The following is a 24327-nucleotide window of genomic DNA, read 5'->3' on the forward strand; positions in this document are numbered from 1 at the left end:
GCATATTCCCAGTTTATTCTTTCATCTTAATTTGTGTTCCCTGTAATTTATTGGTAAAGAAGTGTACTTTAGCCCAGCTGGTGTGGCACAGTGGGTGAGCACTGACCCATGAACCAGGAGGTAACAATTCGATCTCCGGTCAGGGAACAGGCTGGTTTTCGGGCTCAATCCCCAGTAGGGGGCATGCTGAAGACAGCCAATGGATGTTTGTCTCTTATCGATGTTTGTATCTTTCTATCCCTGCCCTTCCTCTTTCTAAAATCAATACAAATATATATATATTTTAAAAAGAAGTGGACTTTAATACCGAGCACACGATATTGGCCCATGTGCAAACCACCAACTTTAGGAAAATTGCTAAGATCGTAATTCTTAGATAATAAAAATAATCCATAATATTTAATTCATACTAATAATAGTATATAAACTATTAGAAGGTAATTTATATTGTTTGTAATATTTCACAAAGGCTATCTATATCCAGTTTAATGACTCCTAGTTTTAGCAATAGAGTAGCTTTCAGATCCCATTTCTTTTCTTTGTTTCTAACAACTTAGGAAATTCCAATGATAGATCATTAAAAATAGAAGCAAATGATAAATTAAAAAAAAAACCAAACTCTTCTAAGGGAATAAAAAAGAAGCATATGCTTGTTGGTTCTTTCAGTTATGTCTGAATATTTGGATCAAACAAGGACTCAAATTATGTAGAGATTTCTTATTAAGGGCTACTTAAAGTTCTGTCAGACTTAAGTAAACAAGTTTATCACACTCAAAGATGAAAGGTTGACTGTTTAACCTTGGGAGATAGTGATAAGTAGAATCCTAATTCATTCTTTGGTTGTTCTTGCTCTAAAATGTTTATCTTCATACTCTGTTAAAGCCTTTTTTGGGAATTTGAAATATCATCTACTGTATATAATCATTTTCTTTCAATGAAGAATGAGGAAAATTATCTAGTTTTTTTGGGAAAAAATCAAACTCTTTATGATTAAAGCCATGTACACCACAGTTAATTTTTTTCTTAAGAAATCTTAAATTAAAAACTATGGTATTTTTAGCTTTCAAAAAACAGGTTTATGATACTCAAGAATATATTGCTGAGATATAAAATTTGAACAAGGCCATTGCACTTTTACTTTTATTATCAATGTCATAGAAAGTTTTTATCTCATACTTCATTATTAAAACTCATGCTCAGACCTTTCCCTTAGAACAGAAGATCTCAAACTTTAGTGTGTAGCAGAAGCAACAGGTGGGTTTGTTAAAACACAGCATTGCTGGATCCCACCCTCATAACCCTAATTCAGCAGGTCTGGGGTGGGGCCTGCTGACACTTACTCTGAGACCTCTGACTCAGACAACCGTATACTTGTCTGAGAAGAAACAGATATATGATTTCCTAAAATTTTCTCCTAATCCTCTACCCTAACTTTGGAATTCTCTCAATTATGTTTACCCTAATTTTGAACTAGCTTGAACTATGTTATACTGATTTACAATATTTATTATATTATTTTCAACTTTATGCTTCAATGAACCACATTTAAGCCCTAATCAATTTTGGGGAACTAAGAATATAACTAATTTAAGCAAGGGAATTAATGTAAATTTAACTAAATTGTGAACGACATAAAAACTCAAAAGCCAAAGTCAACTCCCCCAGTTAAATGAATGTTTGTTAAGTCAAAGCAACCAATACAACCCTTGTTATATATGAGCAGTCTAATTGTAACAATAAATGAACTAAAATCTGGAGGGATATCGTAATTTATTTTACATTTCAAAATGTGAAATAAACATAAACAAAATTGATTACATTGCTTTTTCACACCTAGCTGCTTGGAATTCTTGGTGGGTAGCTGAATACTCCAGTAGTCCAAGAATTACACTGAGAAATACTGCCCTAGAGACCAGAAGTATGCCTGGCATGTAGCCGGATCCTGAAGAGTGGCTATTATTATATTCATTCTCACCTACTCTATCTGCCTTATAGCTTGCTCTTGGAGAATGCAAAAACCCTTTTGTGTGCTCCATTCAAGCGAGCTCCCTGCTTACACAGCTGTCCAGCTCACCCAGGTTAGGTGCCCCCAGGGCTTCATCCACCTGATCACTTCACAGATATCACACGGGGTAAAAAACCCTCTTAAAATACTTATGCACCCAATATAGGAGCTCTAAAACTATAAAGCAAATAATAAGTCCTAAAGAGAGAAATAGACAGCAATAAAATAATAGCAGGAGATATATTTTTTCAGAGTTTTTGTTTTTTTTAATTGTCTAAAGTTCTGCATATGTCTCCTTTCCCCCCAATTGACTCCTCCACCCCCGCAGCCATTCCCACCCGGGGCAAGCCCCCACCGCCCCAGTGTCTGTGTCCATTGGTTATGCTAATATGCATGCATACAAGTCCTTTGGTTGCTCTCTAACCCCCCGCCCCCTACCATTTGTCTCTGGATCTATTCTTGTTCATCAAATTATGTTGATCATTATATCCCATGTATGAGTGAGATCATGTGATATTTATCTTTCTCCAACTGGCTTATTTCGCTTAGCATAATGCTCTCCAGTTCCATCCATGCTGTTGCAAATGGTAAAAGGTCATTCTTTTTTTTATAGTGGCATAGTATTCCATTGTGTAGATGTACCACAGTTTTTTAATCCACTCATCAATAGAGGAGATATTAATACCCTTTTTCATCCAGATATAAAATTAATAAGAAAACATGGGACTTAAACATTTTAGACATTTACAGACATATACAGAACATTTCATGAAAAAGCAACAGAACACATATTCTTCTGAAGTGCACATATGGAACATTCTTCAGAACAGATCATATATGTTATATCACAAAACAAATCTAAAAACATTTAAGAAGACTGAAGTCATATCAATCATCTTTCCTCACCCAATGGCATAAAACTAGAAATCAGTACAAGAAGAAAACTGAAAAATTCACAAATATGTGGAGATAAACAACATACTACCAAACAAACAAAATGGGTCAAAGAAGAAATCAAAAGATTAATAAAAAATGCCTAAAGACAAGTGAAAATGGAAATACAACATACTAAAACATATGGGATGCAGCAAAAGAAGTTCTAAGAGAATAGTTCATAGAGATAAATGCATATATCAAGAAACAAGAGAGATCGTAAATAAACAATCTAACTTTACATCTAAAGGTAATAAAAATAAAATCAAACAAAGCCCAAACTTAGAAGGAAAGAAAAAACAAAGATCAGAGCAGAAATAAATGAAATATATTGAGTCTAAAAAGACAATAAAAAGATAAATGAAACTAATAACTGTTTTTTTTTAAGATAAAAAAAATTGACAAGCCATTCACTGAGAAAAAAAGAGAACTGAAATACATAAAATCAGAAATGAAAGAGGAGATGTTACAACTGATACCACAGAAATACAAAGGATCATAAGAGACTCTGGACAATTACTCATAAGAGGCTATGGACAATTATACATCAACAAATGAGATCACCTAGAAGAAATGGATAAATTCCTAAAAACATACAACCTACCATGACTGAATCAGGATGAAATAGAAAATCTGAATAGACTGATTACTAAAGTAAGGAGAATGAATCAGTAATAAATACTTTTCAACAAACTAAAGTCCAGGCCTAGATGGTTTCACTGGTGAATTCTACCAACATTTGAAGAATTACTAGTAATTAGAGGAGTGAACTCTTTCAAACTCATGATACAAGGCCAGCATTACCCTGATACCAAAACTAGAGAAGGATCCTTCAAGAAAATAAAATTAGGGAAACCAAGATGGCAGTGTAGGTAAATGCCTGTACTCACTGCCTCCCACAACCATATCAAAACTACCACTAAAATACTGAAAAACCATCATTCAGAACCCCCTGAAATCTGGCTGAATGAAGTCCTACAACTAGAGAAGTAAAGAAGAAAGCATGGTAGGAGGGGTGGAGTCATGGAACGAGCTGGTCTGACACCCATATGTGGAGTTTTTTTTAATTGGGAGGGATATCTCCAAGGCTTCCTGTGAGAAGCAGGGGCGTCCCAGCTGCACACCATACACCCAGCCCAGGGTTCCAGAGTTGGGAAGAGAAGTCCCTGTAACTTCAGGCTGTGAAAACCAGCAGGGATTGTGACTGAGTGACATGCAGACTGCTGGAGTCCCAGGTATTCCTCTTAAAGGGCCCATGCACAAATTTACACGGTCCTGATTCCTCTGAGCTCCAGCACTGGGCAGTGGCTTTTGAGGAATCCAGGAACATACAGGGAAGAACTCGACTATCTGGCATCCGGGCAGGATCTAGGGGGTGGCTTTCTCCCAGACAGGGGTGCTTGCAGGGGTCATTGTTCCTGTGCTGGGACCTCCCTTGTTGTAGAGCTGACTAGCAGCCATATCTGAGTTTCCATCAGTGTGGTCTACACTGTTTGCTCCACCCTGGTGATTCTCTGAGACCCCACCCCATCCAATCTGTAGCACCACCCAAGCTGTTTGCAGCAGCTTTTCCATATGAATAGCCTGTCCTGGCTCAGGCTTCAGACTTTGCTAAAATCTCTTGAACAAGCAGCAGCTGGAGCCAGTATGCCCCAAACCTATCAATAAAAGGCCCAAGACCTGGCACTAGCACCAACCTGCCTTGCTGTGAACCTCGCCTGGGCACTTCCTAGTCCAATACAAGTAGCAGCCATCTGCAGATCTCTCTGTAGCTCCTGCTTGGTGGCTCCAGGCAATGGCTAACTTTGCACTTCCTGGAAGGCCCCAGAGCCAGTGCACCCAGTGGATAGCTTCAGACCTTACTGGATTATGCATCCAGAAGTGACACATTCAAGGGGCAGGCTCACTGAGCACCAAAGCCCCACTGAAGCAAGTGCTACTCCATAAGGGTGTCTCCTGCATAGCAGCTCTTCCAGTCCTAACAGCCAATTGGCTTTAAAGTCATTTCCTTCCAGTGATGCCAACAGCAATCAAGGCTCAATTACAACAAGAGTGTGTACACAGCCCACACAGGGGAGCACCTAGAGTGTCCAGCTCAGGTGACTGGGGAGGCTGAGCCACTGGGCCCTATAGGACACCTAATACACAAGGCCACTCTACCAATTCCAGGAAACATAACAGCTCTAACTAATGCATAGACGCAAACACAGGAAAGGTGCCAAAATGTGGAGACAAAGAAACATGTTACAAATAAAAGAAATGAAAGGAAGCAAGCTACTGGGTACAGAATTCAAAACAATGGTTATAAGATTACTCAAGGGCCTTAATGAGAGCTTCAAGGAACTTAGTGAGACTTCCAAGGATCTTAGTGAGAATGTCAAAAACGTAAAAAAAGGCCAGTCAGAAAATAAGTATGCACTAATTGAAATAAAGAACAATTTATAGGGATTCAACAGTAGAGTAGAGGATTCCAAAAATCAAATCAACAATTTGGAATGTGAAGAAGCAAAAAACACCCAATCAGAAGAGCCAAAAGAAAAAAGAATCCAAAAATATGAAGATAGTATAAAGAGCCTCTGGAACAACTTCAAGAGTTCCAACATTCGCATTATGGAAGGGCCAGAAGGAGAAGAGAGAGAGAGCAAGATATTGAAAACCTATTGGAAGAAATAATGACAGAAAACTTCCCCTACCTGGTGAAAGAAATTGACTTGTAAGTCCAGGAAGCACAGAGAGTTCCAAACAAGATAAACCCAAAGAGGCCCACACCAAGACACATCTTAATTAAAATGCCAAAAGTTAAAGACAAAGAGAGAATCTTAAAAGCAGCAAGAGAAAAGCAGTTAGTTACCTATAAGGGAGTGTGCATACGACTGTCAGCTGATTTATCAACAGAAAGTTTACAGCCAAGGACCTACAACCAAGGAGGAGGAGTGGGGGAGGGGGAGGAGGATGAGGAGGAGTAAAAAGAGGAAGAGACAGAAGAGGAAGAGAAGGAGGAAGAGAAAGAGGAGGAGGAGAAGAAAGAAGAGGAGGAAGTATACATTATATAAGCCTCTTTTTGACAGAACTGCCTAAAGCTTTTTCATAGACATTTTCATTAATGATTATCAGTTTGGTGTTGTAAGTGCTTATTGAACATTTACTAGGTGTACTGGCGGTTAATAATGCAGATTTTTTCAATAGATGGAGTTACACATATGTTGATATATGTGTGATTTGATATGTATGCTATTTTGTTGTATTGACAGTAAGCTTCAAAACTTCATATGTCAAATTTGCTGAAGGTGTTAACATCATAGATATTTTCACACTTAAAAATGTCAAATTTCGGGCCAAAAAAGGAGCATTTGTGGGAAGTTTTAATTCATTACTTTATTTTGAAGAAAAAGTTATTGTATACTTCAGGAAACTTATGGTGAACATGCTCCATCTCAAGATACTTGTGAACGCTGGTTTAAATGCTTTAAAAGTGATGATTTCGATGTGAAAGACAAAGAACATCCAGGTCAACCAAAAAAGTTCAAAGAACAATTACAAGCATTATTGGATTAAGATGGGTGTCAAACTCAAAAACAACTTGCAGAAAGTTTAAACGTTGCTCAGCAAACAATTTCTGATCATTTACAAGCAATGTGAAAGACGTTAAAGGAAGGAAAATGGGTGCCACATCAACTGAACGAAAGACAAATGGAAAACTGAAAAGTCATCAGTAAAATGCTGCTTCAACAGCACAAAAGAAAATCTTTTTTTGCATCGAACTGTGACTGGCGATGAAAAGAGGATTTATTTTGAGAATCCTAAATGCACAAAATCATGGGTTGATCCAGGTCAACCATCAATATTGACTGCAAGGCCAAATCGCTTTGGCAAGAAGACATTGAATGCTCTGCGTTTGGTGGGATCAGGAAGGTGTTATGTATTATGAGCTTCTAAAACTAGGTGAAACCGTTAATACTGATCGTTACTGACAACAAATAATCAACATGAACCATGCTTTGATCGTGAAACGACCAGAATGGGCCAGAAGATATGGCAAAGTAATTTTGCTTCATGATGAAAAACACCATCACACACTTTAAAACCAGTTAAAGATACGTTAAAAGATCTTGCCTGGGAACTATTAACCCACCCGCCATATTGACTAGACCTTGCTCCGTCAGATTACCACTTGTTCCGATTGATGGCACACGCACTTTCTGAACAGCAATTCAAAACATATGAAGAAGTGGAAAATTGAGTCTCTGAATGGTTTGCCTCAAAACAAGAAAAGTTCTACTGGGATGATATCCACAAATTACCTGAAAGATGAGGGAAATGTATAGCTAGCGATGGACATTACTTTGAATATAGCACTTTTGATGTTTATCTTGAAATTATCGGGTTTTCTTTGAGTATAAAATCTGCATTATTAACTGTACACCAAGTATTAAGTATATAGCACTGGGCTAGATCCTGGGGATGGAGCGGTGCTTTGCTCCAATGAGGGGCTATTGGCAACAAAAAGGAGGAAAGCAATTGTTATTGTATGACAATAGCAACAATCAATTTTTGCTTTTAGCCTTGTTCTAGCTAGTTTACAATGTTATAACTAGTTTACAGTTTTAATGCTCATTAGGTTACTTTTATTGTTGTAAAACCGTTGTTTGTAATTTTTCTTAATAGTCAGTGTTTCATTTACTTTGAGGGAAAGGTAATTAGGAATATGGTGGAAAGATGTTTATCTGTTACTCTATAAATTGACAATGACATTTCAAAATAATGAACTACTGTACTTAGTTAGGAATTTGTAATAATAGGTGTGTTGCCTTTCAAGATTATGTGTATCCTAGAATAGAGGCATTGATTGACAATAATTTACTAAATACATTCTTCAGACATTTAAATCTTGTGTCTCATTAGTATTAGATTTACAGATTATGCTGTATAATAGGAAAGCACAATATCTGCATGCATATTCCCAGTTCATTCTTTTATTTTATTTTGTGTTCCTCATAATTCATTGGTAAAGAAATTGATTTTAATTCCTTTAATACTTAGCACAAAATTGAATATGAGGGTTACAGGAAAAATCCAAGGCTCCCATATAATTGAAAATTTTATTGAAATTAAACTGCAAGAGGTAAGGATTTCTCTGTTTTTAGAGTGCCTTCTTGAAAATTATTATTCGGGTCATAAGTAGAGAGTTCCTAAGAAAAGTTTTTCTAAGTTTAAAGACTTCTTTTGGACGAACTATGCATAGATCATAATGATTTCCTATCTGCTCAGTGTATGTGACAAAAAACACTGTTCCTTGTAATTGTGAATTTACCTTCACTTTGTTCTTAGTATGTTTTTATTGATTTTTAGAGAGGAAGGGAAAGGATTAGAGAGAAACATCAATGACAGAGAAACATCATCAATTGCCTGCCTCCTGCAGGCCCCCTTCTGGGGATCAAGCCCGCAACCTGAGCATGTGCCCTGACCGGGAATCCAATCCTGATCTCCAGGTTCCTGGGTCGATACCCAACCACTGAGCCATACTGGCTGGGCGTGCCTTTACTTTTTAAACATTTCAAATAAGACATCTTAAACTTCCAGTTAAAATTAAATTCATGAATGATTCTGTTAGCAGAATCACTGAAGTATTATTTTTTAAATGATATTATTTCATGTAAATTCTTCCAATTATTCATTTATCTAATCATTTGACATTTTATTTATTTATTTATTTGTTTGTTTGTTTATTTATTTACTAGAGGCCCGGTGCACGAAATTCGTGCATGGGGGGTGGTGGTGGTGGTGTCCCTCAGTCCAGCCTGCACCCTCTCCAATCTGGGACATCCCTCTCACAATCCAGGACTGCTGGCTCCCAACTGCTTGCCTGCCTGCCTTCCTGATTGCCCCTATTCGCTTCTGCCTGCCAGCTTGATCACCCCTAACCACTCTCCTGCCAGCCTGATTGATGCCTAACTGCTCCCCTGCCAGCCTGTTTGCCCCTAACTGCCCTCCCCTGCAGGCCTGGTCCCCACTAACTGCCCTCCCCTGCAGGCCTGGTCCCCCCCAACTGCCCTCCCCTACAGGCCTGGGTCCCCTGCAACTACCCTTCCCTGCAGGCCCGGTCGCCCCCAACTTCCCTCTTCTGCCGGCCTGGTCACCCCTAACTGCCCTCCCCTGCAGGCTTGATCGCCCCCAACTGCCCTCCCCTGCTGGCCATCTTGTGTCCACATGGGGGCAGCCATATTGTGTGTTGGAGTGATGGTCAATTTGCATATTAGTCTTTTATTAGATAGGCTAGAGGCCCAGTGCACGAAATTCGTGCATGGGGGGTGGTGTCCCTCAGTCCAGCCTGCACCCTCTCCAATCTGGGACATCCCTCTCACAATCCAGGACTGCTGGCTCCCAACTGCTCGCCTGCCTGCCTTCCTGAATGCCCCTAATCACTCCCCTGCCAACCTGATTGATGCCTAACTACTCCCCTGCCAGCCTGATCACCCCTAACTGCCCTCCCCTGCAGGCCTGGTCCCCCCCAACTGCCCTCCCTTGCAGGCCTGGGTCCCCCTCAACTGCCCTTCCCTGCAGGCCCGGTCGCCCCCAACTTCCCTCCTCTGCCGGCCTGGTCACCCCTAACTGCCCTCCCCTGCAGGCTTGATCGCCCCCAACTGCCCTCCCTTGCAGGCCTGGTCCCTCCCAACTGCCCTCCCCTGCTAGCCATCTTGTGTCCACATGGGGGCAGCCATCTTGTGTGTTGGAGTGATGGTCAATTTGCATATTACTATTTTATTAGATAGGGTTTTTAATCCTCACCTGAGGATATTTTTTCCATTGATTTTTAGAGAGAGTGAAAGGGAGGAAGGAGTGGGGGAGAGTGAAAAATATCGATGTTAGAGAGTCACACTGACTAGTTTCCTACTGCACGTGCCCCCTGACTGGGGCTGGGGATTGAACTTGCAACTGATTTGATGCCCTTGACTGGGAATCAAATCCAAGACCCTTCTGTCTGCAGGCTGATACTCTAAATACTGAGCAAACCAGCCAGGGCGACAAACATTTGAGTGCCTACTCCTAGGTATACTGTCAGGGGATATAGAGCTACAAATGTGAATATGATACAACCTTGCTCTTTTAACAAACTCAGGCTTATGAAAGACAGACAAGTAAATAAAATAAAATATACAAGATTATATTAAAATTGTCTACATGTCCCGTTTGCAACAGATAAAGAGTATTCTATTGAAAACATTCACTATACCTAGAAACTTTTCATCTTCGCTTAGAAATCAAACTCTTCCTTATTTGTCCTATAGAAATATTTTTGTAATTTAATTAAAAACAAACAAAATTAAAGATGATTTTATTAATAGGTGTGAACTTAGCATCTCAAATTAACAAATGTTAATATTTGTTTCCTATTTTGTCTTAAAGCTATTTTCCAAATCTAGAAATTTCTTGACTGATAAAGCACTAATGATTACTTAAGATTATTATAGGTTCCACCAGCTGTATGACCTTGGGTAAATTAACGTTTTGATCCTCAGTTTTCTCATCTGAAAAATGGAGAAAATAGTACCTATCTGTGCTAGATTATCTTCCATTGCCCCTCAGTATCCATGCTCTACCTATCTTTTTGCCCAGGGAGGTTCTAGTTGGGTTAGATGAATAGGAGGTACTAGCAGTTTATTCCCTACCAGGTCACCAAGGGCTGGTTATATCCCTCTCCATACACCATCCCTAGGACTTTAACCATAGGGATGGTAATGGCTCCCTTAAGCCCTAGACTCTGTATTACCCATTGTTGACTTCCATTAACCCTGTCCATATCTTTATACAGTTCCCTTATTAAACTCTTTTCAACTCACCCAGTTTGAAAGTGCCACCTGTTTCCTGCCAGACTGTCTGATTCCTATATAACCACATGGGGTTGTTTTGAGGATCATATGTTTTGAGGAGCACATGATAAATATTCATTAAGTGTTGACAACCTTTGTCATTATCAATATTGCTGTTATTAGTATTTTATTTGAGGGTCCATGCTCATGTTCTCTATACCACATGAATATATTCAAGAGACTGAGAAATTCAGAATTTTGGAGATCTTTTGCTAATCCTCACAGTGCTTCAAAAATATGTTCAAATGTAAACCGTGTTTATTGCTAGTCAATCTCATATTTAAAAAGAGTAAAAAGGACCTTAAAAGTGAGTAAAAAATCCATATAGTAGACAAGATTTCCTGGACTGTAGTTTCTTCCATAAATACACTTTGGAATTCACTTCCTGCAAATTCACTTCCTATCACTACACCAAATCTAGCAAAGCATAAATGTCCATAAAGTTATATTGGTGGGTCATGGGGTCATGAAAAGAATGGACTGCAAGGTAAACTCAATGACATAAAAGTCTTGTTTAATCTGGAAATGCATCTTTATCATTCTTACTTATCAATCATAACATAGGCAAGCATCACCATTTGACAAGTCACTCACCAGAATTCTAATAAAGGTCTACTTAAACTTTCACCTTACCTCATCCTTTATATCTTCCTGTTGTTGGGCTGTGAAGATCTCCATTGCTGCCATGAGTCTCATCATTAATTCATCCACTGTTGTGTTACCTAGCAACACATGGAGATTGTCAAACTTAATTATTATAAAATGGGAAGTCATTCTAGAATTAATCATAATAACTATAATCTAAAAAATGTACAAACTAATATGCTCTTATCTAGTTAAAATTGGTTTTGTAGTCACAGTTATAACCTTAGTTTCATCACTATGATCTAGAAATTATCTAGCACATGACAAGAGTTTAACTAATACTCACTTAATAAACAAATAAATGAATGAGTGATTGACTGTAGCTCTCTAAGGATCAATATTCTTATCTGCAAAATAAAGGTAACACTATCTCTGTAGGGTTCTTAGAAGGATTAGAGATAATGTAAAGTGCCTAGTACATAATACATGCATAATCACAGGTAGTTATTATGAACAGACATGATAAATGGCAAAAAGTTTAGGATCAAGTTTAATGCAGATTTTGTTCCTGAGCAAATCCTTGGGTTTTCATTTCTTATTTGTAAACTGTAGTGCATATGACTCAGAGTACAAGGCATGAGTATTTTATGAAGGGTACTAGAATCATCAATGGGAAAATACCATTCATAGTGGTAAAATTGACTACATACTGACCATTAATTTTCAGGCTTAAGCCACTGCTTATAAACTATGCTTCAACCCTAACTGTAAGGACTCACTGCCAAACTGGTCTTATGGGTACTTTATACTTAAGCCCTTAATGATACCAGTTAATGCAGTTCAGGGCAAATTTCTTCTTTATAGCTTACTGCAGTGGTTTTCAAACTTTTTGGCTTCAGAATCCCTTTAAACTCTTGAGATCCCTAAAGAATTGTATGTGGGTTACAGATATCAACATTTACTGTGATAGAAATTAAAACTGAAATATTTAAAACATACTTATCAAATCTTTTAGAAATGACAATAATAAAGTCATTATGTGTCAATGTCACATTTTTATGAAAAATGACTCTATATTCCAATAGAAAAAGTTTAGTGAAAAGAATGGCATTGTCCAACATTAAAAAAAAAATCTCTTTAATGTGTGGCTTAACAGAGCAAATTGGATTCTCATATCTACTTCTATAGTAAATCAATTATAATATATTGTCTTAGTTGAAATTTATGAAGTAATCTGACCTCACAGAGATATGTAGACAAAAAAGTGAGCATTTTTAAAAATATGTTTTTATTGATTTTAGAGAAAGGGAAAGGGAGAGAGAGAAACATTGATTGGCTGCCTCCTATGAGCCCCCTACTGGGGATCGAGCCCGAAACCTGGGCATGTGCCCTGACAGGGAATCGAACCCACGACACTTCTGTCCACAGGCCAATGCTCCTGAGCAAACTAGCCAGGGCAGCTGAGCAGTTCTTCAACATTATTTATGAAACTGATTGTTCTAGTTATAGAGAAAACATAAAATACTGAAGGTTTTATTTAGTGTGGTGCACCTGAAACATCTTTTTACTTGTGGCATAGGAAAGAGATACTATTTTCAATTTAAGCTTTGCCATGAATAAGGTAATATTTTATGCTAATCAATAAAAAAATCATTCACTTATTTTTTTTGTAAAGAATGTAAAGATTAATTTTTTGGGAAAGTTTAAATTCATAGGTATCCTAATAACTTCATGCCTCAGAGTTGCATCTTAGACACGGAATTCCATTCGCAGTATCAAGTCATTGAGTTTTCTAGATAACTAAAGATAAGCATTTCTTTCAACTAATCATACATTCAGCAAATCTCTATGTATATATACATATATGAAATGTCATATTTGACAACTGGTTATGACTTAATTGCTAGTTTAGGGAATTAAGCAATACTGAAGATTTAACATGATTATTCTATGTCTCAAGGGCTGTGTAACTTTATTAAGGCATTTATTTCTGTTGGATTTTCATACAGAGTATTTAATTTTTCATAGTACCTATACTTTTTGAAGTTTTTCTTCTTCAAGAAGTTCTATATTTTAAAGTGCAAAAATATTCACCAATATAAAAGATGGCTGTCAGCTCTGACAGTAAATATTGTAAGGTTATTATATACACAAGACACTGCACTCCCCTTGTAACATGTACTTTACCTTGTATCACATTTAATACTTCATTAGATGATCGCTTTCCCATAATAATCAGAAAAAGTGGAAACTGGTCTGTTTTTTGAGTACGAATAGTTTGTGCAACAACACTGCCAAAGTGTCTATTGCACATGGTCAGAAATCTAAAATGAGATAAAATGCAAAGTAAGTTTCATTTCAGAGTTTAATAAATTTAGTAGTATCCCAACATAAAACTTGCTGAATTTGTTATGTTAAAATTAGACAGCTTGTTTGATATCAATATGTAAAGTCTTGCTGTATTGAATTTTCCACTACATAATAAATAATACAGAAATGATTATCATTTAGAAAAGCAGGCAACACACCCTAAATGCCATATGGGGCTGACAGCACAGGATTCTTAGTCTTAAACACTGTAAGCTATATTACCCTAAACTATGAGAAAACAAACAAAATGAATTTTAACAGAAAATAATTTCTTAAATAGGACAAATATTTCAAGGTACAAAGTTAAATTGACTACCATTATCCTAATATAAAGAGAATTTAGCAACATTTTCACAAGTTTTTCGAATCAAGAATTGTACTTTAGAATCGTGTTTTCTCCAATAGTAGCAGGTCTTTTAGTTTCATACTTAGTATGGGATAAAAATAATAATTCTAAGCTTTTGACCAAAAAAAGCTCAGATATTAGCATACTGAAGTCTAGCATTAGTATTCTTAACACGATCTGGAATAAATGAAAAAACTGATAAAGCTTTTCTCTTCTATTAGAGGACTGTTTGAAATTAGCATTTCTTTCAAGAGAAAAGGGTAGCTTATGATATGTTTTCAGATCTGATGGTAAAAAGTAAATGTCATAATAATAATGAATTATGAAAGACCAAATGCAAATATAGAATGCTTTAATAAGATCCAATTTAATAAAGTCTGTAAAAATAATGGACTTTTAATAACACAGGTCACAAAAGGCAAAACAGTGGAAATTCTGGGGACTAGCCACTGGTACTAGCTTATTAATTCTTAATTATGTTCATGAAAGGCAACTTAAATCGTGTGTTTTCTTATGCCTTATGATAATATTTTAGGTAACAACTACTCTGAAATGTATGTTCTAGCTGATGAGCAAAGTCCTATTGTCACATGCATTAGAAGGTAAATCTATTTGAAAAGACAAACAGCATTAAAATGTCATGTGCTTAGATTCATTTGATATCCAAATTCAAAATAGAATCAAACCTCTTAATTTTTAAAGCTCATATATTTCTTGTGTATAGAAATTTACCACCAAAATTTGGGCTGAATCCTTCCCAAAATCTGTGATGTGACTACATAAAGTAGACTGTGTTAAGGTCCATTAGAATTGTCGGCAAGAATGTCAACACAAGTTAGCACTACTGCAAATAAGTTCATTTGAAGGCAGGCGCATATACACATTTAGAGCAGCAATAACCAGACCTTACGCCAATTTAAAATGACAAGGCCTTAAGAAACCCATTGTTACCCAACCAGTGTGGTTCAGTGGTTGAGCATCAACCTATGAACGAGGAGGTCATAGTTTGATTCTCGGTCAGGGCACATGCCCAGGGTTGCAGGCTCGATCCCCAAAAGGGGGCGTGCAGAAGGCAACCGATCAATGATTCTCATCATTGATGTTTCTCTCTCTCCCTCTCCCTTCCTCTCTGAAATCAATAAAAACATATTTTAAAAAACAACAACAAAAAAACCATTGTTGGCCATGAAATACTAGTATCAGTGCCCCTATGAAAATTCAGATCTTCATACTCTACAACTATTATGGGATAAAAGGCACTCAAGCAGCCTAAGCCTCTATTCCAAATTTCACACCCATATAGCTTAAGTTTCTCAATGATGTGTAGTTTAGGAGACTAGAAAGTTAAGATCTCATTTTCTTTTCCATAATATTTGAAGTTAATCTTGATCTGATCATTGTCAAACTTTGAAATTAAAGATGTCAAAAACACAGAATGTCATTTCCTACAAAAGGGAGAAAATAAGGTCTTTTTGCTTTCACATTGATGGATTAAATGGATATCACGCAGTAAATGCCCATCACAGAACTAGCCTCACAAATGATACCAAATACTAGCTAAATTGGGATACTCCTCGAAAAGGAAAGAAGGAAGGAAGGAAAGCTTAGTGGTTTTATGAATTCAATTTTAAGAAAATTTTGCCTGAAAACTGTGTAGTTGCCAAATTCTCTTTTTGTGAAAATGAGCTAAAATAATTATGAAAATATAGTTATTTTATTGGGTTTAAAATAATATGTTACACAAATTTCAAAGCTACACAAAACATATTCGGGAGAGGTACAGACTTCAAAGACATAACTGTTCAATTAACCATAAAACAACAACAAAGTGGTCAGTTTTCTACCAGGTATTGGTAGATCATTCTAATTTTTGGAGGCAATTGAGAAATACAGGGATCATACAGCCAACTGATATTTTTTAGTGGTCTTAACTAGTAATTTGTTATAATCAAAAGGAGACTTTGTTAAAATTTTAATTAATGCAATTAATCTTCTTATGATACACTTAGTAAATCATGTGTACTTTTGAGATTTTCAAATTGTAATCATTGATAGCCCATAGGGGCAATGGACAGCCACAAATTATAAAATTCTTACTTGTCAATTCCTTCCACTACAATTTACAAGTACTTCACAACACAGATATCAAATCTTTCTCATGGCTGGGAGGCTCTGCTTGTTGTAAAGATCATTCACGGCACAAAGTCAGCATTTACAGCACACTACCAGCAGCACAAACACAGACTCAGAAAATACAAGTTGTTTTAAAAGAAAATAATGCGGTTCTTCTCCTTTAGAAGAGTTAAGTATGCCAGTGCATTTAGTGGCAACACCAAAGCTGTCAACCTAACTAATGGCATATGGTGTTCATCAGGGTGAGGTGCCATGCAGGGATAAATGGTGTCTATAGTAATTGGACTCCTGCAATATCAAACTCAAAGTGGGAGCAAAGGCAACTGTTCTGTGGCAAGGAAAAATGGCTTTGTTTTTTTAATTATAAAATATTTTAATAAATCAAAACAACCTACTTATCACAGACCTATTCGGGGAAAAACAAGTTGATTAATCAACCCCTCAAACAAAAAGCTAAAGTGACAAATATGTAAAGACAAAGAACAAATACCCTCAATAGGGGGTAAAATGAGGGAGAGAGGAGAAACCAAGATGGCGGCATAGGCAAACACCTAAACTGCAGCCTTGCACAACAATTTCAAAAATACAACTAAAAGACAAAACGGACATCATCCAGAACCACAGGAAAGCTGACTGACTGGAATTTCTACAACTAGAAGGAAAGAGAAAACCACAAGGAAAATCAGAGGAGCTGTAAAAGCCTGAGGTACAGAGACATGGGCGCACGCGTGCTGAGAGGACGGGGCAGCTGAGTGCCTGGCTGGCGTTCTCTAGCAGGAAGGAGATAAAAGCTCCGGACTGCACGGAACCCCAGCTCCAACTGCACTGAACCCCAGTTTCAGGCGAGACCCTGGGGATCCAGGCTCATACGGGGGGAATCTGGGCTGTAAGGCGGAAACTCAGGGGAGCGGTGAAAGGCAGAGCTCCGGAGGCGCGCACGGGAATGTGCGCAGAGGACAAACTGTTGACTGTGCCGCTGGATTGCCCTAGCGGAAAGGAGACAAAAGCTCCGGACTGCGCTGAGCCCCAGTTCCGACTGCACTGAACCCCAGTTCCAGACGAGAATCTGGGAATCCAGATTCATAGGGGGAGAGAGTAGACTGTCTGGCAGCGGTCGAAACTCGAGGGCACCTTTCTCTCAGAGGTGCTTGCAGCAAGTACTGAGGGACACTGAGATCCAGGAACCTCATAGGGCGGGGCTGATGGGAAGCCAAGGCTGTAGGCTCCACCCTGAAACTCTGCCCCATCCAAGCTGAGCACAGAGGCTTTTGCAATTTTTCAAGTCTAGTCGAATAAGGCTGTCTCCCAGCGTAGACACAGCTGATCCTCACAGCCAATTGGCCTGGAGGTCAACTCCTCCCACTGATACCAACAACAATCAAGACTTAACTACAACAAGGCTGTACACACAGTCCACAAAGGGTTGCATCAAGAGTGTCCACCTCAGGTAACTGGGGAGGCCGAGCCACTGGCCCATATAGGATTCCTAGCACACAAAGCTACCCTACCAACACAGGGAAGCAGCAAAAATGCGGAGACAAAGAAACAAATTACAAACGAAAGAAATGGAGGAAAACAAACGACTGGAGATAGAGTTCAAAACCACGGTCATAAGGTTTTTCAAGAATTTCCTAGAAAAGGCCGATAAATTTAGCGAGACCCTAGAGGATATGAGAGAGACCCGAGGATATGGAAAAGGACCAACTAGAAATTAAACATACATTGACTGAAATAAAAAATATTATACAGATACCTAACAGCAAACTAGAGGAACACAAGAATCAAGTCAAAGATTTGAAATACAACGAAGCAAAAATCACTCAACTGGAAAAGCTAAAAGAAAAAAGAATCCAAAAAATTGAAGATAGTGTAAGAAGCCTCTGGGACAACTTCAAGCATACCAACATCAGAATTATGGGGGTGCCAGAAGAAGAAGAGAGAACAAGATACTGAAAACCTATTTGAGGAAATAATGACTGAAAACTTCTCCCACCTGGTGAAAGAAATAGACTTACAAGTCCAGGAAGCACACAGAACCTCAAACAAAAGGAAGCCAAAGAAGACCACACCAAGACACATCATAATTAAAATGCCAAGAGCAAAAGACAAAGAGAGAATATTAAAAGCAGCAAGAGAAAAACAGTTAATTACCTACAAGGGAGCACCCATACGATTGTCAGATGATTTCTCAACAGAAACTATGCAGGCCAGACGGGAGTGGCAAGAAATAGTCAAAGTGATGAATAGCAAGAACCTACAACCAAGAGTACTCTACCCAGCAAAGCTGACATTCAGAATTGAAGGTCAACTAAAGAGCTTCACAGATAAGAAAAAGCTAAAGGAGTTCATCATCACCAAACCAGTATTATATGAAATGCTGAAAGGTATTCTCTAAGAAGAGGAAGAAGAAGAAAAAGGTAAAGATAAAAATTATGAACAACAAATACATAGCTATCAACAGGCGAATCTAAAAATCAAGTGAATTAAAAATCTGATGTACAGAATAAACTGGTGAATATAATAGAATCAGGGGCATAGAAAAGGAGTGGACTGACAACTCTCAGGGGGTAAGGGGTGTGGGGGGGGTGTGAGAAGAGACTGGACAAAAATCATACACCTATGGATGAGGACAGTGTGGGGGGGAGGTAAGGGAAGAGGGTGGGATGGGAATCAGGTGGAGGGGAGCTATGGGGGGAAAAAAGAGGAACAAACTGTAATAATCTGAACAATAAAGATTTATTGAATTAAAAAAAATAAAATGAGGGAGAGAAAAAGGAAAGTAGAAGAAGGAAAAGGGTTAAGAAAATGAATTAAAGAAAACAGTGAATCACAAATCAGGTATAATAAAGCAACTCATTTGTCTCTGGAGGTTGGAGGATTAGGGAGTGGGAAGTCTCAAACTTTGACCTTGGTTAAGAAACAAAATCTAATCCATAGCTCATATTCACCAGTTCTTCCTAGTAGAAATCTGAGATAAAATCTCACCTTTTAATCAAAAGTTTGGAGAGAAAAATAAATAGATGGCTAGCATATATTAATCATTAGTAAAATTTTCAGTCTTTGAAGCACAGATATTTTCTAACTTGCTAATGAAAATCAGAATTACTAATAAATCAGATATGAAAGAAAGTAATCTCATTTTAATTCAAGACAGGATATAGCTTAGTTTCTTTCCATCAAAGTCATAATTACATAAATGACTAATTTTTACTAACTTGTACTTCAACATAAAATCTATACTAAAAGAAACATAGCAATTTAGGGGGAGGGCAATGAAATTCCACAAACATTTACTACTTAGCTACTCTATACTAGAAAACGTAAAAAAAAAAAAAAAGGCAAATTTGATAAAAAATGGAGGCTATAAAACTGGGTGGGGCTTCCTGAATATTACATTTCAGTGTGGTTCCCATAAGTTTAAAGATGCCTGAGATGTAAAGTGGAAATAACCCATCTTTAAAATACTTACATTCTTGTAAAATAAATGCTCAGATTTGTTCTTAGAATATAGTAGTCCCTTAAAATTGGTACCTCTTTTATTATCAGTTGTAGAATGATAATTAACATTTTCATCATAATAACTTTTAGGATTAAAATGATAGTTTACATTGACAGGCCAACATGAAAGGATTTTTTGCATAAGATACAGCATCAAAGAACTGTTGACCAAATAAAAACATTCACTGGTTTTACTTTAATTCAAAGAATGAAAGAGCAGGTATAGATATTGGAAAGTAAGAAAATACAATTCTAGATGTTGCAGCTGTGCAATACTACAAAACGTCACATATTTAAAAGTGGATATGAAACTAAAATCACTATTTTCTTTTTAATACATCTATATGTTTAGTAATGTTAATTACTTTAAAACCAAGAGTCAACATCAAAATTTCTGGCTGCTTACTTTTGAGCCATTAAACACATTAAATGTCTTTCTGATAATGTGTGAACCATTTCTCCAGAATGAGTTCACTGAGCAGAAGCAATTCATGTTCAACAATGCTATAGGACTTCTCACAGTTTGAGGCAAATCTTCTGTATATACTTCCTTAGCTGCAGCTGCTAACCTTGAAGCCGCTTTGGTAACAAACCAAACTAGTGTTTTTAATATAGTAAAAACTTACACATAATCATTATGTGTTAGTATAGTATTACTTACACATAATCATTCATGTGTTTCTTCAATCAGATTTACGTACTTTGGTAGAAAAAACAGAACATAAGATAAGGTATCTTAGCAATCATATACCTATTTGCCAACACACAACTCTCCTTTCTTCCCCTTTTCCCTTTAATAGGAAAATTAAAGCCAGGGTCCTTTAATGTGTGAAGTGAGACTTTAGGCATCTGCAAACCAAGCTAACAAAAGAGTTTTGTTTTTTCATCATTTCCACAGTCTGCAAGCCAATCCCATTGTTTAGCTCATTTCTGAAGTTCCCCCATTAGGACTGATCTTCAGCACTCTGGGCACATACTCCTTTGTGTGTATTTTTGTTGTTAATCTTCACCGAAGGATATTTTTTCCAATGATTGTTAGAAAGAGTAGAAGGGAGAGGGAGTAGAGATGAGAGAGAGGGAGAGGAAGAAACATTGATGTGAGATAGACACATCAACCAACTGGTTGCCTCCTGCATAAGTCCCAACCTGGACAGAGATTGAACTTGCAACCCAGGTATGCGCCCCTGACTGGGATTCAAACTTGCAACCCTTTGGTGCTTAGAGCCGACACTCTAACCACTAAGCAACACCAACCAGGGCCATACCCTTTTGGGGCACTGACTATACATGCAGTGCAGTGATCATCAAGCTTGAATGGTCTAGGAATCACCTGGCAAGTTGATTATAAGGCAAGTTCCTCAGTCCCATTCCCTCAAAGATTCTGAGTCAATAAATCTGGGGTAAGGCCCAGAAACTGCTTTTTTAATAAGCTGCTAACCCACCCCAGGTTAATGGACTACACTTTAAAAAACACTGCTTTCAGGACACAGGACTGCTTTCCTTGTAAGGCTTTACGCTGTGTCTTAAGGCAGTTTTTAAAGAAGTTATCCTCACAATGTTTTGGGCAATGGCAGCTTCACCAGACCAAGTGTCCAGCCTACTGAGGTGATTACCATGTTGAAGATGTTAATTCTCACTTGCTTCATTTATATAGATGATCTGCAATCTGATATGAGACAAATAAACAGATACCTCTAAAGAGTATGAGCTCCAGGTGATAGAGGAAAAAGAAAGCAGGGAAGGGGAGGTTAAAATACATAGTCAGGGCAAGTCTCACTGCAAAGTTGATATTTGATCAGAGACTCAAAGTGGTGAAGGAGGAAGGGAAAACACACATATCTCCAGGAAGAGAATTCCAGGCAGAGAAAACAGCAAATGGAAACTTATCTAGCATATTTAAAAGGTAACAAGAAGGCCCTGGCTGGTGTGGCGCAATTGGTTGGAGTGTTGTCACATACACCAAAAGATAGCGGGTTCAACTCCTGTTCAGGACACATAGTTGGGTTGCGGGTTTGATCCCTGGGTTAGGGCATGTATGGGAGGCAACTGATCCATGTTTCTCTCTCTCACTCTCAAATAAATAAAAATATATCCTCAGGTAAGGATTAAAAAAATAAAAAGGTAACAAAAAAGTAAAGCTGGAGCAGAGGTAAATATAAAAGTCAAAATTGGTAATTTTGACTATTTTCTACATGGTAAAAACATCATAACAAGATCAAAAGATAAGTGAAAGAGGGAAAAGTTATGAATTTCAAACCAAAGAAAAAAAGACTAATATCCATAATACAGGGGGGCACCAAAGTAGGTTTATAGATGTTTGTATGAAAAATCCTATCTAATAATATACAAATATGCAAATTGACCATACCTCCGACACACCCACAAGCCACGCCCACCATCCAATCAGAGCGAGTATGCAAATTAACCCAAACCAAGATGGCTACAGCCACAGAGAGCAAGGTTTCCTAGGTAACAGAGCAAGCCAAGCTTTCTGCCAGCCGTTGCAGGCCTAAGCCTCCACTCAAGCTACAAAGTTTCAATTATAGAAGGCAAACAAATTCAAACAAATGGCTGCAGAATGGAGCTTGAGAGAGCAGGCAAGGGTTGCCGCCGGCAACAGGGGAAGCAAAGCTTTCCACACACCCTGGCCGGGCCCACCCGCTTAAGGCAACAAAGTTTCGATTATAACCCCAACACAAATGCCTGCGGGCCTCGGAGAGAGCCCCAGGCTTGGCTCTGCTCCAGGCTACAAAGTTTCAATTGTAGAAAGAAAATAAATTCCAGATACCAGGGCCTCCGCTTGCGTTGCCAGGGGGCATGGCCCGCCTGCAAACCACCACAGGCCCCTCGCTCAGGCCGCCCCATGCCCCAAGGGAACCCCACCCTGATCAGGGACACCCTTCAGGGCAAACCAGCTGGCCCCCACCCCTGTACCAGGCCTCTATCCTATCTAATAAAAGAGTACTATGCACATTGATCATCACTTCAACACACAATATAGCTGCCCCCATGTGGTCAAAGATCCTGCCCCCATGTGGACACAAGATGGCCACCACAAGATGGCCAGCAGGAGAGGGCAGTTGGGAGGCACCCGGCCTGCAAGGGAGGGCAGTTGGAGGTGATCAACCCTGCAGGAGAGGGCAGTTAGGGGTAACCAGGCTGGCAGAGGAGGGAAGTTGGGGGCAAACAGGCTGGCAGCAGAGTGGTTAGGGGGTGATCAGGCTGGCAGGCAGAAGCGGTTAGGGGCAATCAGGAAGGCAGGCAGGCAAGCAGTTGGGAGCCAGCAGTCCTGGATTGTGAGAGGGATCCCAGATTGGAGAGGGTACAGGCTGGGCTGAGGGACAACCCCCCTCCGTGCACGAATTTCGTGCACCAGGCCTCTAGTAATACAATAATTAATAAATAATAATACAAGAATAAACTGTGTTTCACGTACTCACAACTATACCGAGTAAACCTATTTTTGCCTACCCCTGTATATAAAGAACTCTAACAAAACAATGAGGAAAAAATTCAACAAACAATATATAAAGACAACTTCTAGAAATGGAAACAGTAATGGCTCAGAAACATTGAAAAAATAATCAAAAGAGTTAACTCCTAATTATACACCAAGGAACAATTTTTTTTAAAATTCTCACCTGAGGACATACGTCGAGAGAGGAAAAGAGGAAAGGGGCGGGGGTGGGGGGGTAGAAGAGAGAGAGATACACCAATTGGTTGCCTTCCTATATGCCCCAAACAGGGATCAAACCTGCAACCCAGGTATGTACCCTGACAGGGAATCGAATCAGCAACCTTTTGGTGTACAGGACCAACGATACTCAACCAACTGAGCCACTCTGGCTGAGCAAGAAACCATTTTTATCTGTCAGATTAGTAAAGGTAAAACAACTTGGTAATACCTTGCATTGGCAAAGTTATAGGGAAAGAGGCACTCCTGTACACTGTTAGTAAGAGTGAAATTGGTGCCAACTCCCTTGTGGGCAATTTGCCAATATCTATTAAAATTAAAAATGCAGTCCTGACCGGTTTTGCTCAGTGGATAGAGCATGGGCCTGCAGACTGAAAGGGTCCCAGGTTTGATTCCAGTCAAGGGCACATGCCCGGGTTGTGGGCTCGATTCCCAGTAGGGGGCGTGCAGGAGGCAGCCGATCAATTATTCTCTCTCATCATTGATGTTTATATATCTCTCTCCTTCTCCCTTCCTCTCTGAAATCAATAAAAATATATTAAAAAATTAAAAATGCACCTATATTCTTAAATCAGTACTTCTACATCTGGGAACCTAGTCTAAAAATATACTAGAGGCCCGGTGCATAAAATTCGTGCACAGGGCAGGGGTTCCCTCAGCCTGGCCTGCACCCTCTCCAATCCAGGACCCCTCGGGGGATGTCCGACTGCTGGTTTAGGCCCGATCCTGCAGAGGTCGGGCCTAAACCGGCAGTCGGATATCCCCCTCGCAATCCGGGACCGCTGGCTCCTAACCGCTCACCTGCCTGCTTGCCTGATCACCCCTAACCACCTCTGCCTGCCAGCCTGATTGCCCCTAACTGCCCTCCCCTGCCGGCCTGATAACCCCTAAGTGC

At 38.8% G+C, this 24327-nt stretch overlaps 1 protein-coding gene across 1 annotated transcript in view; it reads right to left on the reverse strand.

The window, feature by feature from the left end:
* FAF1 (Fas associated factor 1) overlaps positions 1–24327 on the reverse strand; it is a 354542-nt gene that overhangs the window by 58299 nt on the left and 271916 nt on the right. Inside the window, exons 14-15 of the mRNA XM_079776926.1 lie at positions 13579–13715; positions 11440–11528 (exon numbers count right to left, since the gene is read on the reverse strand). Of these exons, the coding sequence (XP_079633052.1) occupies positions 11440–11528; positions 13579–13715 (226 nt within the window). The remainder of the gene's footprint in view (positions 1–11439; positions 11529–13578; positions 13716–24327) is intronic.

Source organism: Cnephaeus nilssonii, assembly GCF_951640355.1.
Source record: "Cnephaeus nilssonii genome assembly, chromosome: 7".
NCBI lineage: Eukaryota > Metazoa > Chordata > Mammalia > Chiroptera > Vespertilionidae > Cnephaeus > Cnephaeus nilssonii.